We start from the raw sequence: 17,420 nt of genomic DNA on the forward strand, positions 1-17,420 counted from the left end.
TAAAAAAAAAAAAAAAAAAAAAAACACCCAAAGCTATACACACTAAAAATAATCTCACAGTCTTCAATTAATTAACCTTAACTCAAAATTTCCAGAGTTGTGAATTCAAAAATTGCATAAAATTGCAACCTACAAGTAGGTTATATCAGACATCTACATGTAGCAGGATAAATTCTTCTTTAAACTTCTTAAAACTATTAGTGTTTGAGTATTTAACAGGGCTTAGTAATAGTAAATATAGCAAAGTGATTAGTAATGATTCTCAACCTAGGCTTAATAACACCATCAAGCTTATCTGCTCTGATTAAACAAAAATAAAGAGTAGCCAATTATGTGATGAACTTAGACTAAGTAGGAAAACAAAATTTAATGGAATAAAATTATTTGTATTTAAATAAACTTTTAAAAACTGCTCATTTGAAAAAAAACAAAACACATATACTATACTGTTTTGACCCAAGAAATGTTTATTAAAAATAAACATTTTTATTAGCTTAAAATAGGGATAATTAGATAATCTCTAATCGAATATTACTTGAGATTATGTAACTACTTAAGAAATACTTTAAAAACAAGTCATAACAAACCAAAATATATTATAAGGATGCAATTGTACGAGGCTTTAATACATGAACAAAGAACGTTATTGATTTATTTACCAAACATCCTGGGCATCTCACGTAGTGCATGAGCACTAGGCACTTCAGGGATAAATGGAATGCCTGCTCAAGCAGTACAGTCAAGAGGATATATGAATAATTTTTAAAACACAATAGGGAGAAATGTAAACAGCTGAGTGACATAAACAGCACTCAACCTCACAATTTAAAATACAAGAATTTAAAACTAAGAGCTTTTTCTTTAAGTCCCAGGGTACATGTGCAGGATGTGCAGGTTTGTTAAACAGGTAAACATGTGCCATGGTGGTTGCCTGCACCTATCAACCCATCACCTAGGTATTAAGCCCAGCAGGCATTAGCTCTCTTCCCTAGTGCTCTCCCCCACCACCTTGCCTCCCCTGACAGGCCCAAGTTAAGTGTTGTTCCCCTTCCTGTGTCCATGTGTTCTCAAGTGCTTTTTAACTTACCAAACTAGCAAAGACTTAAAAATAATTATTGTAATGTCAAGAATAAACTCATATTCCTGTGGAAATAGACATAAATATTCTGAAGAACATTTCAAAGATGTTTTTAAAATGCACATGCTCCAAAAGATGGAAACAACCAAAATGTTCATCAATGGATTAAAGGATAAATGAAATGTGATATGTACATACAATGGAATATTATTCAGTCTTAAAAAGGAAGAAAGCTCTGACACCCTATAACATGGATGAATGTTAAGAAAATTACACCAAGTGAAATAAGCCAATCAGAAAAAGACAAATACTGTATGATTCCACTTATATGAGATATACAGAGTAGTCAAATTCATGAGACTGTAAAGTAGAACGGTGCCTACCGGGGTAGAGGGGAAATTGTTGTTTAATGGATATAGAGTTTCATTCCTGCAAGATAAAAAGTTTTGGCGATTGCTTGCACAATAGTGTAAATAAAGTACTCAAAAACATTACTGAAGTGTACCCTTAAAAATGGTTCAGATGGTTTTAAAAAAATGAATACGCCATGATGTATACAATGGGTATAAATGTTATACCCAAATGTTATACCCATTGAGCAAAATGTTACCCATTTTACAGTAACAAGTATTTTATAGTAACAAGAACACCACTGCCACCAAAACAACATAGATCAACCTCAAAATCACCATGCTGAGTAAAAGAGTAGATGTAAAATATCAGTAAATGTCAGGATAATGAGGAAAGAAACAGTAGCGTGTGTGTAGGAAGTAGGAAGATATTTTCTAGGATGCTGCTCACATTCCATTTCTTCACATAGGTAAACTTTATAATGCTGTATTCACTTTCGGACAATTTATCAAGCTACACATGTAATATACAGAAATATGTCTTTGTTATATAATAAATATCAATCTAAACACAAATTAGAGGGGAACCTACAAGGTCCTACATAATTGGTCAACTGGCCTCTCCTCTTTCATTTATCATCACATTATGTCAACACTTATACAGCTGCCCTCAATTAATACATAAAATTCAATATGTAAAATTCTGTAAAGAATAAAACAGATTATAATTTTATATATATTTATACATACACACACACACTTTGATATAGCAATTATATTTTCAGGATTTTATTCTAATAAAATATCTTGAATAGACATAAAGATTGAGCTAAAAACGATGCTTTTAACATTGTTCATAACAGCAAAAAAACCAGAAACATCCCAAAAGTTCAACAAAAGACTGGTTAAATTAAGATCAAAAACTGTTCCCCAGAAAAGAAACATCAGAAAACACCCAGTGAAAGTGAGTACGCAGTTGCTACCCAACAAAGGTTCCTACTGGTAGACTAAACTTATATCAAATATTATGTGATAAATATCATCACTGCATCCCACTTTCCACCCTATCCCACTTTCTGCCTTCCTACCTTCTTTCTACTCTTCATGAGTGTATCAGAATTTTATGGAAGAAGATAATGGCTGTGTCTTACCATATTTATCACATTAAAAGTTTAATTACAAGCAAGAGTCAAGGCTATATTTCACTGATTTTAAAACACACGTTTTTCCCTAATTTTAACATCTCTCATATTTCATTGTACCCTACTACTGATATTAAAAAAGCACTGTGTCACTGTTTCATTGCAGCTTTTTCCTTAGAGACATATAAAATTTATGGTGCATATTACAATTGATAGCATCTTATGTCTGAAGAAATGTTACTCTCTAAAAGGTCAATGCCAATAAGTTAAATAAGCATGACCTAGAAATAAAGTCTGTTAAAGAGCAGAAGCACCCATTATTAACCAAAGCAAATTTTTTGAAAAGGAGAAAAACCTTTCTTTACAGATTTTCAGAGGCTATACAGGATCATGTTTGGGTATTTAAAATTAATTACGTCAAACTATTTGATACAAATGAAAATATTCAATGTTATAAAGGACAGACTGAGTTGGGCACTTACACAACCATCACTTGTGACAACTGTTTAACTTTATCTGTACTCCCTAAGAGAGCAATGGATAGGAAATTCTTCCACCTTTTGTGTTCCAAGAAATGGCTAACCTCAAAGGACCACCACATCCTTGCATATTGTAAAACAAGACCCACCTCCTCTATCCTCCTCAGTGATTCCCACATTTTATAAAACCCTAGGTTTGCTCCCTCTTCTTCAAGACATTCCTCATTAGTGAACATTTTTCCTCCACTGTAATATCCTGAATAAAATCATCTCCTTAACTGCCCATTGCATCTTCCCTTTGTTTCGATGCCAGGACTCCAACAGGATTAAGACCCTGCCTTCAGATCCCTGTTGACTCCACCCAGGTAACAAGGCCTCTGTGTTACCCAGTGCCTTGTTTCTGGTCTGTGACCCGGGTACATGAGTCCAATTCCTGGTGCTGTGCTTTGGACCCTGTTTATCTGCAGCACAGTAAGGAAGTGATTTTTACTCTTTCTGAGATTTGCTTTATTTCTGTTGCTGGTTACTTTTGATTTTATAGTTTGTCAATCTCCATAAACAAATTAATCGGTTATAATAGGGATATTTTTTTCTGTTAGGAGAAAGATGACAGAGAACCTGTTAGTTTTTTTATGTTTGTCTACTTGGAGCTCAAATCAATCAGGAATTTTATGACCACCAAGAAGCGGATCTCGGGACTGATGAATTTTACATTTACGTACGCTTGATCCATGACTAAAATTTTTAAATTGAATATATAGGCTTTCTCTCTGTGTTCTGTGTCTGTATGTTTACCTGTAACTATGAAAGGCCTTTACCTCTATTTTGTATATTTTCCTACCTCTAGATGATATTCCCAAACGGATTATAAAATCCCTTAAAGGAGGGAGCTCAATTCTGGCTATCTTGCAGATAAGTAAGTACAGCTATCTTTCAATATCTATGAGGGATTGAGTCTAGGACCTCCCTTGGGAAACCAAAATCTGGGATGCTCAACTGTCTGATATAAAATGATAATGTTTGCATATAACCTATGCCCATCATCTCATATACTTTAAATTATTTCTAGATTAGTTATAATACCTAATAGAATGTAATAACTATGTATACAATTGTTACACTGAATTATTTAGGGAATCATAACAAGAACAAAAAAGTCTGTACATGTTCAGTACAAAAGCAATTTTTTTCTAAATATTTTCGAGCTGCAGTTGGCTGAATCCACAGATGCAGAACCCACAGACAACAGAAAGCCAACTGTCCTTCTATAAATTGAATACTCCTAAAATGCTCAGAAGCCAAGGAAATTGAACCTTTAATTCAATCTGAGAAAAAGGAAGATGTGGATCATGGAAACTCAGAAACAGTTTAAGAATTCAAATTCACACAATTTAGGTAAACCTTTAGCAAACGATACTAGTTTATATTGTTGGTTTAGTAAAACAGCTACGTCCTCTTGACTCATCAAATTTGTATACTACTTGTGAATGTCCTTCCTAAATTTATACAGGTTTATTAATCAAATAAGCTAACATTACTGCTATTTAATGTTTAAGATTCTAAAAAGGTAAATTTGTATTTAACCAAATTGAATCATTATTCTGACAAACTTTATTTCAATAATCATTACATCAGCTTGAAGGTAATTTCCAAGGTCTCTAGGTAATTTAAAACTTCTGATACTAAACTGACTTAATCAGTGGGTATTCTTTAGATACCTTGACCATTCCTGAGTACTGACACATTGATTATTAAACACAATTTAAGTTTAAAGCTAGGCACGGTGGCTCACGCCTGTAATCCCAGCACTTTGTGAGGCCAAGGCACACAGATTGCTTGAACCCAGGAGTTTGAGACCAGCCTGGACAACATGGAGAAACCCCATTTCTATAAGAAATTTAAAAATTAGCCAGGCATGATGGCAGGTACCTATAGTCCCATCTACTAGGGAGGCTGAGGTGGGAGGATCACTTGAGCCCAGGAAGTCAAGGCTGCAGTGAGCCATCATAGTGCCACCGCACCCCTGCCTAGGCAACAGAGTGAGACCCTGTCTCAAAAAAAAAAGTTTATATACTTTCGCGTCTCATTTTGAGTCCATTAATGAATGTGTTCATTTTGGATAGAGGAGGTTGTAGAAGATTCATAGAAAGGTAATTCTGTCATGATCAAGATTAAGTTTGGTGGTTTTAAATAAAAAAAAATCTTTAGTATCAAATGTTATACTGATACAAAATTAAATTCTGTTTTTTCTGTTTCAATGTCACATGTTTCTCAGATTACTGGTTTCCTCTTAACAGAAGATCATAAAGGTTATCCCTTACTTTCTACATTATCTGCATAGACTGCAAGTCTCTCTGTTTTACCATGATAACCTTCTATGGTTTATGCCAACTTATTATGTCCTTGATTATCTAAGGAACAAGTTTCTCTTTCAGGAAAGTTTCTTTATGATCATGTTATCACTTACATTTACTTTTAAAATCTTTATTGTTACTTGGGTTAAATATATTGTCAACTATTGTTTCTTGGTCCCATCTTAATTAAAGTTTTCAAATCTCCTGACAACTTTTGATATTTTACCTTACCAAAATAAAAGCATAAATATCATTTTCACCTAAAACTGTCCTTGACATTTCCCAGATGGTGCACCCCCAAAAATCACAAAGATTTGTTCTTCCACCTTTTAAAAAAAGAAGTGCTAGAAAATAATTAGGTTTATCTGGCATGCTGTTATTGATGAGTTTTCAAGTCAGAAGAGATGCTTAGCATTCTCTAGGTTAAATTTATATGGGTAAAATGTAAATATTTCAGACTCTGCTTGCTACAGAAGTTACCAGAAAACTGTCAGTGCTCTCACTGACAATGATACATTGCTATTTATCAGAGTACTAATGCTAGTCTGTTCAATATTTGACAAAAGCACAGCATTATTGGTCATAATTTCACTTTTGTTTTTTAAATGTTCACTTGGTCCCAACTTCTTTAACTTGAATTTAGCATATTCCAGGCCAGTGGTTTTCAGCTGGATATTCACATCACTAACCCATGATGTTTTATTAATATGCACAGATGTTCAGGACATATTCCAGACTTACAGAATCTCTTTCTTTGATATTCTTGTTATATTCTAACTATATGCTTGGTAAATTCTTGGCATATATCAGGACGATTACATGTTATATCTAAACCTTTTTTCTCAGTAAAGATTACATATACTTTTATTTCCCAGTAAAGATTAACTCTATTTTCAAGAAGGAGTTGATATTGCATCTAATTTATAAAAATGGAATATCCATTTTCTTGAAAATGGAATCATTATGTTTATATAAATAGTTTGTTTAAAAAAATTTTTGGACTGACTTTAATCTTGTACAACAAAGAAACAACCAAATATCCTTATTCTTATAATGAATTCTCACTGGATCTTTACTTTTGAAAATTATCAGTATTAAGTTAACCACTTTAAGTTATTTTGTCATCTACAGATAGATTTTTGTTTTACCTTGCTGCTTCCCTAACAGCACTTAAAATCAGCTACAGGCCAGAGTGCCGTCTTCAACAAAGAAGAGCTGTGTTGGGGCCCGTGAAAAAGGACTATGCCAGGTTCTTTTGGTACAGGCTTCTGATGTAATGTTTTAGCAACTTTGAGAAGATACCAGTGGACTGAGTCAGGATTTCCAGAACTCTAATCAAGAAGAAGATAAATTCATGAGACTGCTAACTAAAGACAAAGTGGAAAAGAATTACACAGGACTGCATGAACTAATCAAGGATGACTGTGGATTCTTCTGAGAATATTGCTGCTGTTATTAATGTTTTATTTTCTGGATATATAAGGAGTCCTTTCCTCTTAAGCTATCTATACCTCACTAAAATTTAGGAGAACATGCTTTTGTAACTAAAACTGTTCAATGCATTTTTGTCTTTCACACTGGTATAAATAATTTAGTACCTTTCTAGAAGGAAATACAACAATACCTCTCAAAAGGCTTAAAACTCTAAATATCTCATGACCTAGGAAGCTATTCTAAAGAAACGATCCAAAATACTGAAAAATTCACAAAAGTATTTGTGTCATTAACTATAAGTGGAATCATATATGTCACAAACCATATTATCAAATTCAAACTATTAACTTATGGGATCTACATCAAGAGGAAGAGGGTTTGCTATTGTTTGTCATAGGAAAATGCGCACGATATGGTAGTTTGTAAAAATAAAATGTGTAGAAGAAAATACAGAAAAAAAAAAAAAAAAACAGAAAAGAAATATGCCAAAATGTTAATGGTTAACTATTTTTAGACGACAAAATTGGAGTTGGTTATTTTCTTCTTTATATGTTTCACAGTTTTCCATAATAGATATACATTACCTTTATAATCAGGGAAATGTCTAACTAATTTAGTTTTATTTAGTGAGAAGATTTCATTCACTTTACTCAGGCAGTAGCTAGATCAATCTAGTTTTATTAAGTGAAAAGATTTCATTCATTTTTCTTAGACGTGGCTAGATCAATCTGAAAACTATTCCTCTTACAGTGTAAAACATTTAAAAAATGAAAAGAAAATTAATCCAAGTTATAAAGACACAAGTTGAATGAACAACTAAAAAGAATTTCCACAGAAAAAGACAGCTGTGCCTATTAACCTAAACAATCACTTAATCAGTAGAGTTACAGTTCTTAATTTAGTAGCAATAATTTATGACCCTCCAAAGGCCAGTCAGAATTTCAAACACCTGTAGGAATAATAGGCAGCATAAACCACAACTAAAGTAAAAGAGAGAATCTAGTAAAGCTAGGTAGGTCCTTAAAAACCTTTTTCTTATTTCTATGGCCTCTGCAGACACGGGGGAAAAATGTTTCCTGAATGAAGATTATTGCAGCTATTTTTAAATGTAGCCTCAGTGCATATTTGGTGGCTTTTTAAGAAAATCACGATAGGACTTCCCTCTTTCACCTTAAGCCCAAAAAGAGAAAGAAAAGAGAAATGTAATAATAACAGCTAATACTGAACACTTACTATAGAAGAGGAATTATTTAATCTTAATAACAACCTAGGAATTAGATGTTACTATTTTTGCCTTTCAAATGAAGAAACAGACCGAGAGGCTAAATTACTTCCCCACAATCATACTGCTAGCAATCAAAAGGTAACATTCAAAGCCTGTCTAATACCAAAACCTCTGCCCTGCCTCTTTCACACAAGTGTCAGCAAAGAACCTGCTAACTGTTAGGCACTGGGCCTGGAATTAGGCTATAAAAGTAAGCAAAACAATAGACAATACCCCAGCCCTCGTGGAGTTTACTGAAGGCAAACCCAATACACAAATACGTGCACAAATATATAATTACGAATGGTAGCAAACTGCAGGGCCTCTAAGAACACAAACAGGAGGACCTCATCTATTCTGGGAGGAAGTAGGGGAAATGTCCAGATGGCCCCTAAAGTAAGCAATGCTTAAGACCTGAAGTGAAACTGCTGTACTCTAACATATATAATATGACATATATATCATGCATATACAGAATAGATAATAGATGTAAAATACAGTGTTTGAATTATTTGATAACATTTATAACACATAATTTGAGACATACATGATTCCACCTCTAATTTTTGTAAATTTTTCAGTATTTGGATTATTTCTTATATGTGTTTATATATTATCAGGGGAAAATGAGCTCCTTTTTTTCCTTCAGGACTGCTCTATGTGAAAAACTATAAACACAAGTTAGTGTTTTAGAGAAAGATCAACAAATTACCTAAATTACTCACATAATGCCAATCCCAATTTTACTCTAAAATAATCCTAGATTTTAAACTCATCTTTACAATTCTTGTAGTTTAAGGATAAGCAGCCAAGGGAACAACCTTGAGAGACAAGCATAGATACATTCTTACTCTTGCCTTCGGGTAACAATGCTGTTTTCAAGAAGTACCTATTGCCGAGCTTCTTCAAAATTCCATTTGATCATTTAGTAGACAAATACTGTACTTCGCCTGACTCAGTCTCAAGGGACAAGGTACAAAGTACAACAACATCCTTTTTATTTTTGGTAGAGCTATGCATTTAAAATTGAGGGTCACAACCCATTTGTGGGTAACAAATTTAGTAGGTTCTGATGATTAACTTTTAATAGAACAGAATAAAAATTATTTGAGAGTATCATATATTGCAAGGTCAAATACTGTTTCAAAATTGTTTTCTTTTGGTTATAAGGCACGCACATACAGACACACACACACACACACACACACACACACACACACACAGTTGTAAAATATATTTCTTACTGTAGGTCACAATCATAACCACAGTTTTAAAACCACTACTATAGACCAGAAGTTAGAACGTACTGCCTTCTTGATCTATAGACTGACCACTGAAAATAACAACATATCTTAAAAAGTCCTGGCTCTTCTTTATTCTGTAAACAAGAAATAAAAGTTTCATGGGAAAAGAAAAAAGTCGTGGATGATGAGTTTTAAGAGGATTTCATATTTTCTGTTTGCATTTTTATCTGAAAACAAATCTTTCATCTCGTTTGATCCTGTCAAGTCCAATTAATCCAGAAAATACAGCATTCCATAGTTGCCAAGTAACTGAGCACATGGGCTTGAGCTGAAGCTGGGCTACCTATGGCAGGTGGCTGGAGAACACCTTGGCTTTGGACCTTGATCGGGGGAGCACAGGGCGAGGCAAGGATAAGGGAAGAAAGACCTGCAGATCTGGATCCTAAGCTGTGACCAGGGAAAGCTGCAGCCCCTCTAGGCCATTTTTCTCATCTCTTAAAATGAGACACATGGCCCAGATGATCTCCAATTCCCTCCCAGCTCAACTCTTGTAATTCTATAAGCAATGGCTAAGAAGTTGGATGAAATAAACACTAAGAGTCCTACCATCTGTAAGAATCTGTATTAACAAATGGTTAAATTCTTACCTGAGTAAGAACTAAATACTTCCACATACAACAAACTAACTCCAAAAATTTTGTGAGAAAATCAAGTTATATCTACATTTTTCTGTTCCCACATAAAGACTTTAGGATTTTAAATAAAATTAATGTATTATCTTCCAAAAGTTCCCCACTGAAAGACTAAAAAGGTTGACAATTTCTATCAATCTGACAACTCTAAACTAGCTGTCCTCTAACAAGCCCTATTCAGAAAGTTCTACATTTCAGCAGTATCCTCAAACAGCCTGCTTACACACAAAAAAGCTTCTACTGAAAACATCAAATCTGATCAGCTTTAAAGCTTAGTAGCTACTTTTCTCCACAGAAGGCTTATTTTGTCTGAAATAAAATCCATGTACAAAATGCTTTTGATAGACTGCCTGATATATTCTTAATAGTTTTCCCTGCTAATTTATAAACACGTGGCATACATATGATCCATAAAACCAATACTGCTGAGGTAGGTCTGCAAATGGCAAAAAATGAACGTTCTTGTAATTCAAAAACAAATCTTCATGTTGCCTGTTAGTGAACAAATATTTAAAGGCAAAGGCACTCCATTACACAGTGTGAGATCTGCAGGGCTCTAAAAATGCACTGACCATACTCACTGCCAGAGGAATAATGTTTCTTTTAAAATGCAGCCATTTCAAGTACACCCCGTAAAATGAGGAAAGCAAAAACCTAATATACATGTTGAGAACACAGTTCTAGATTTTAAATATTTCTATTAATGTAAACAAACACCCTAACATAGCCCTGTGTTTTGTAACTGTTGGAGTTGCTTCTATTCTACATATTCTATTACCCAAGACGAAGTAAATAATTTTTTAAAAGCGGCTTGCTACAGCCAGCTCAGATAGTTCACAGATACCAAAAATAAATAAAATCATTAAAATTTGGCAACAATATTCTCTTTATATGACATATGGACTCTCACCAATTTCAATTTTAGTAACAATTCAAGGTAAGAAAACTAAAAATTGTAAATGAGCAAGTTAAGAACTGAGGCTCTCTGATTAGCTTATTTTAAAACAAAAACATGTTACATATTCACTATAAAAACTTTTAGGAAAAATTAGTACGAATTCCTTGTCTTTTATCTATGCACTTGGAGTAAGTCACTGCACTGCCTATGCACAAGGAGCTTCAGGAAGCTAGCTCTAGGCTCGTGACTTCTCAGGAAATATTTCAGCAAAATGAACATGTCTCTCTCCCAGCTCCAATTTGAAAAATCCCAGGAAAGAATCCTAATTGCCTGGACCGAGTCAAGTTTCATGCCTATCGCCTGGTACCTGTAAGAGGAGGGCAGCTCCAGTATGTACTATGTAGTCTGAATCAAGAGTGGAATTCCCCCAAATAAGGTAGAAGTACTTGAGAATCTTCTTAAAAATAGGTACTTAGGTACCACCTCAAAAGGAGTTGTATCATGATCATTTTCACGTCACTAAACATTATTTAAAAACATAGTTTTTAATAACTGGACAGAATTCTGATGGGGTTCTAATTTTTTAAATTTAATTTTATGACTTAAATCCAGAAAAGCCACATACCATCATGATCCTTTTTGAGCCCAATATTCAAAAAAAGATTTTATGAAAGCACCAACCACTGACATCTTTGCCACACTGTTCTGAGAAACTATGCTAAAAGATTCTTGGCAAGGGGCCGGGGGACAGACCTTATGGGGGGAATGTGATGGGGGAGAAGAAAGTAAGGTGATCCTCCGAGACCATTAGTATAAATGCACCATACCACCAAGGTTTTTTTTTTTAAAAAAAAAAAAAAAAAAGTCTTAAAGAGATAAGGATAAAATATACCCCCAAATTAAAGCAGGAAAAGAAAGGTTTGTTATAATCTATAAAGACTGAAGATTAAAAACAAACACACTATAACCCAAACAACTGAGGAGAGTTTCTGACACGAGGAAAAAAAAGCAGCCTGTGTGAGGCCTAGAAAATAGAAACCTAGGAGTAAGTCATTGCACTGCCTCTCATTCAGAAGCAGGGGTGCACCTGATAGGAATGCAAGCCCACCTCACTGGTCTGCTAACACGAGTCACTGAGATCATTCAACTCATTTCCCTTGCTAATATCATGCTTACTAATCCATCTCTTAATCATACTTTGGTTTTCTACCGGTAAGAGAATACACTGACTAACCAGGTATCCAGACAAAGCCAAGTATCTGTGCCTGAGAAGCCAAGCACAGCGAGTATCTGGGCCCTGATTATTGTGCCAAGGGAGTGCCAGCTTATAAGGACCTACAGAGTCTTCGGCTAATCTCCTTTTCTCACATCTTTTTCGTTTTCTCTCTAAAGAAACTATTTCCAATAGCCTACTGATAGGGAACATTAAAGAGTCTTTAAACAGCATACATACCACTTGGTCAAATGACAAGGCTGAGACAATAGAGTGCTATGAGTAAAATCATAGTCATGAGGAATTATTAAATAACAGGAAGTTATTACAACAAATAGTATTCAGTGAACAGGCAAGACCTTTACATCCCCATATTTCAGTAGCGCTCAGAAGATCTGCAGGACAAACACCATGAGAGGACACATGAAGGAAACCGAGTGGCCTCTAACAATATGACAGAAAATTAAAGGAAACCACAAAGTCCTCTTGAGAGGCAAATCCCAATAGAAAACATGAAGTTTCTGCCATCACTGAGGCCTTTGCTACTGCTGTTTGGCGACTCCTCTCTGCCTAAAGCCAGCCCTGCCAATGGTATCTACTGTTAAACTGGTCTAAAGCCACTACCATCACTGATGCTGCACCAACAGTCTGGAGCCCCACAGGAGGCTGACTTCGCCTATTAAATTAAATTAATAGGCGAATTAATTAGTTTTAATAGCTCTCCTAGTCACCTCAGGATCCTCCTAAAAATGCCCCAGAAGCTTGAAAAAGAAATAAGGAATGTTTATTTCAAAGTTTAATCACTACAATAGCTGCTATCCCTAATCATGAATTCTTTATCAAAAACAAGGACAAAGTCTCTGCATCTGACAGAAAGCAGTAAAACTAGAATAGACTGCTATCACCTCTCCGCCTGTTTTCTGTTGTTGGGTCATTGCATAACTCTCCCGGGTCAAGAGGAAAGCACACAGCAAGCTGATGTGCTGGGCTGGCTGCATCTGCCACGATGGTGCACTTGCCGCTCAGCTTCGGAGGCCAACATGTACAGGCCTGAAGTCTACAAAAGGCCTGTGCATTAATATAACCTTCCTAATCAATGACACACAGACATAAAGTACATGACAGAGATGGCAAAGAGAGTTTTATTCTAGTCTGTGGCAAAACCAGTTAACCTGGTAGCACAAATTACCACATTGGTCTCCAATGTATTAAAATGTGGCATTTTGCACATTTTAGACAAACATATGAAAAAATGCTTAACATCATTAATTATCAGGGAAACGCAAATTAAAACCACAATGAGATACCACCTTACTCCTGCAAGAAAGGCCATAATTTAAAAACAAAAAAAATAATAGACATTGGCACAGATGTGGTGAGAAGGGAACTCTTTTATGCTCCTGGTGGGAATGTAAACTAGTACAATCACTATGGAAAACAATATGTAGATTTCTTAAAAAACGGGCTAATTGCAGTGGCTCACATCTGTAATCCCAGCACTCTGGGAGGCCAAGGTGGGCAGATCACCTGAGGTCAGGAGTTCGAGACCAACCTGACCAACATAGTGAAACCTCAGCTCTACTAAAAATACAGAAATTAGCTGGGTGTGCCGGCAGGAATCCATAATCCCAGCTACTCAGGAGGCTGAGGCAGAAGAATCACTTGAACCCAGGAGGAAGAGGTTGCAGTGAGCCAAGACTGCACCACTGCAATCCAGCCTGGGCAACAGAACAAGACACTGTCTCAAAAAAAAAAAAAAAAAAAAAACACTAAAGTAAAAGTAGAACTACTACATGACCCAGCATTCCCACTGCTTGTATCTACCCAAAAGAAAACAAGTAATCATATGAAAAAGACATATGCACACACATTTATAGCCGCAATTCACAACTGCAAAAATACGGAACCAAACCTAAACACCCATCAACCAATGAGTGGATAAAGAAAATGTGGCATATATACACCATGGAATACTACTCAGCCATAAACAGAATGAAATAATGGCAACTGTAGCAACTTAGATGGAGCTGGAGGGCATTATTCTAAATGAAGTCATTCAGGAATGGAAAACCAAATATCATATTCACGTATAAGTGGGAGATAAGTTAGGAGGTTGCAAAGGCATAAGAATGATATAATGGACTTTGAGGATTCAGAAGGAAGGCTCAGAGGGGGGTGAAAGATAAAGACTACATATTTGATACAGTGTACACTACTTGGGTGAAGGGTGCACCAAAATCTTAGAAATCACCGCTAGAGAACTTTTATCCATGTAAACCAAAAACACCTGTACCCCAAAAACTACTGAAATAAGAAAATTCTAAGAAAAAAAAAAAAAGAGGTGGCATTTCACGCATTTTGAACATGTACGTTGAGCTTCTTTAAAATGGTTTTTAAAGAAAGTTCAAATGAAAAACTGGATAACCCCTGCAACATCTTTTAACAAAGATCCACAGTAGGTCTGTCAGAGGTAAGTTCTGTGTATTGAAGAGTAGGCGGTGACGATGAGGACATAAAAAAGAGAAAAGAGCTTTGTCAAGTAATCTGTTTTACAGATTTGCTATTGGAAAATTAACTGCAATGTTGCTAAGAAAAATATTTCTAAGATCTTCATGTTCCGTACACTGCTGTTCACTTACAGTTGGATGAAGCCCATTATCCTGACCTATTTTTATTATAACAAAAATAGAAGCCTAACTGAAAAATCAATGTTTTTTTTTGTTTGTTTTGTCTTGAAACGGAGTCTTGCTGTCACCAGGCTAGAGTGCAATGGTGTGATCTCGGCTCACTGCAACCTTCACCTGCCAGGTTCAAGCGATTGTCCTGCCTCAGCCTCCAGAGTAGCTGGGACTACAGGCGTGCACCACCACGCCCGGCTGATTTTCGTATTTTTAGTAGAAACGGGGTTTTGACATACTGGCCAGTATGGTCTCAATCTCTTGACCTCATGATCCGCCTGCCTCGGCCTCCCAAAGTGCTGGGATTACTGGTGTGAGCCACCGGGCCTGGCCAAGGTTTCTTTTTAACACTAAGAAGCAGTCACTTTTGCAGCACATTTTCATTTCTTTGCCCATCTTGCTTTTACCTAAGAATGCTCATGTCCATTTTTTTCCAAAGTAGGGCTATACAGGATTCTAATTTCTGATCTACCCATTTGGATAATGAATTCTTCATGGTGGTTAAAGACATGGGCTGTGCAGCCAGACCTTTCTTCATTACCAGCTGTGAAACCTTGGACAAGATACTTAACCAGTGTGCCTCAGTTTCCTCATTTTTAAAAAAGAGTATAATAGGACTTACCTTACAGGGTTGTTGAAAGGCTTATTAAACAGGTTAACATAAGTAAAGACAATAGCCTATTTTAAGCGTTTAGTAAACGTTCACTATTAATTTTAAAGAAAAATGAATCAAAATTGCTCAAAAACTGAATCCGTTAACAAATTTATAAGAAACTTTGACAAAACTTCTAAAAATACTAGATGTATTCAAAAGGAACCAAAGGAATTCTCATTACACCCTGTACCATTATTCACAGTTGTTCCTTACAAGTTTCCAGAACCATCTCAGAAGAGAAGCAACTAATTTCTTCACAGCTTATAAAAATAAAACAACTTTGGTCCCACTGAGTGATGACAAGCACGAATATGGGTCCTGTGTTCAGTTCTAACTACAGCTACAGATGCGAATTTTCTTTAAGCAGAAAAAAGACGACACTACCTTATTCCTAGAACTACAGGGCAAGACCATAAAATGCCAAGAGGAGCTGCCGAGGTATTTTCATTACAGGGGACAGGGGGCAGCAGTTTGCAAGTTTACTCTGGGATGCAAAGGACAGGGAGTAAGGGGACATTTGAACATACAAACACAGGCACGTAAAAAGAGGAAAATTCTCAGTTATGGTGAGTTTGTTCTCCCAATTAAAGAAATAAAAACATAAAAGTAATTTAATAGAGTCAAAAGCAACAAATGCTTTGGTTACCGAAGTTCCATCTCACAGCTTCCTGCAGTAGCAAAGTTTTAGACAAATGAAACCTTACTTTATGTGCACGTGTGAGCAACAATCTGCAAAATACTAGCACTAAAGGACACTAATGGCCCATCAGAAAAGGAAAGCAACGTGTCTGTTTGCATAGTCTAAGTGCAGTTTCTCACTGAAGACATGACAGACATTCTCTGGAGTGGGCAAAAAGAGGGAAGGAGGAGAACGCGAGGAAATAGCCAGTACGCACTCGGTTTCCGAGTGTCTCCTTTACTCGAATGAGGGCAGAGGGGAGGGACACTTTCGTTCAGCAATGATGAGAGATTTCAGTACGGCCACTCTTCCGAAGCTCGCGGCAGGGGAGGCAGCCGCACTCTGCTCCCAGCCCCCGCCGCGTTCAGGGTGAGCCGGGGAGCCTGCAAGGGAAGGAGAGCTGGCAACACGCTCGAGCGGACCCCTGCGGGGCCGCAGCTCCGGGAGAAGTCGCTGGACACACTCGGCCGCGGTCCCCTGGGACCCAGGGATGCACCGCGCCCCTCCCGCCCCAGCCTGCAGAGCCTGGATGCTTCCCTGCGCACCAGGCGGGAAGCAAAGGCCCTCGGGCCCGACCGAGTTCGCGCCAGGACTCGCCCTGCTTTCTGCAAGCGACCGACTGCGGCCGCCACACTCACCTCGCCGCCAAACAGCACTCGGGTTCGGGTTCGGACTCGGGCTGGGGTTCCGGCGGCTGCGGCGGCGGCTCCTCCATGGCGGCGGCAGGAGTGACGGCAAAGGCGGGAGGAGGGACCAGCGCGGCTGCGGCTTCTCTCATCCGTGCACGGAGCCCCGCATGGCCGCGGCGGACAGTAAGCTGCAGCCTGGCGCGGGGCACCGGAGCCTTGAAGTGCGGGAGTGACTCGGCTCCGCCTCCGCCTCTAGCCCGCCGCAGGAGCAGTGCGCGCCGCGGCCATCTTGTAAACGGCGACCAGCCGAGCGCCGGGCTACGGCGGGCGGCGAGGGACAAGCCTCCGAGATCGGCGGCGGCGGCGGCGGCGGCGGGCGCCCGAATCCGACCGGGCGGGGGCGGGGACGGCGGCAGGGAGGGGCGGGGAGCGCCGTCCAGTGTCGGCGGGATTCCGGGCGGGATCTCGCCAGCTCGCCCGGTTTCGCTCGCGGCCGGTGTCCGCGGGGCTCTGTGGCGTGGAGCCGGGCTGTGCGGCGTGCTGGGTGCTCGAGGCTTCCCAGGCGGTGGTCTGTCTGGGAAGGACGCTGGGCAGGGCTGGTGAGCGGGGCGGGCGCGGCGCTGTGAGCCCG

The 17,420-nt window shown here is 37.9% G+C and overlaps 1 protein-coding gene across 5 annotated transcripts in view; it reads right to left on the minus strand.

Moving 5' to 3' along the window:
- Window positions 1–17,136, minus strand: part of MAP3K4 (mitogen-activated protein kinase kinase kinase 4) — a 120,011-nt gene extending 102,875 nt beyond the window's left edge. For 4 of the 5 annotated variants that reach the window (XR_004261287.1, XM_032253134.1, XM_032253132.1 and 1 more), the window contains exon 1: window positions 16,799–17,136. Coding sequence is in view for 4 of the 5 variants with exons in the window: in XM_032253134.1 (XP_032109025.1) it covers window positions 16,799–16,938 (140 nt within the window). In the remaining variant the exon portion in view is untranslated. The remainder of the gene's footprint in view (window positions 1–16,798) is intronic. The other variant, XM_032253131.1, reaches the window with a different exon arrangement.
- Window positions 17,137–17,420: the final 284 nt, after the last annotated feature.

Source organism: Sapajus apella, unplaced genomic scaffold, assembly GCF_009761245.1.
Source record: "Sapajus apella isolate SASKATOON/1434 unplaced genomic scaffold, GSC_monkey_1.0 scaffold82, whole genome shotgun sequence".
Lineage (NCBI taxonomy): Eukaryota > Metazoa > Chordata > Mammalia > Primates > Cebidae > Sapajus > Sapajus apella.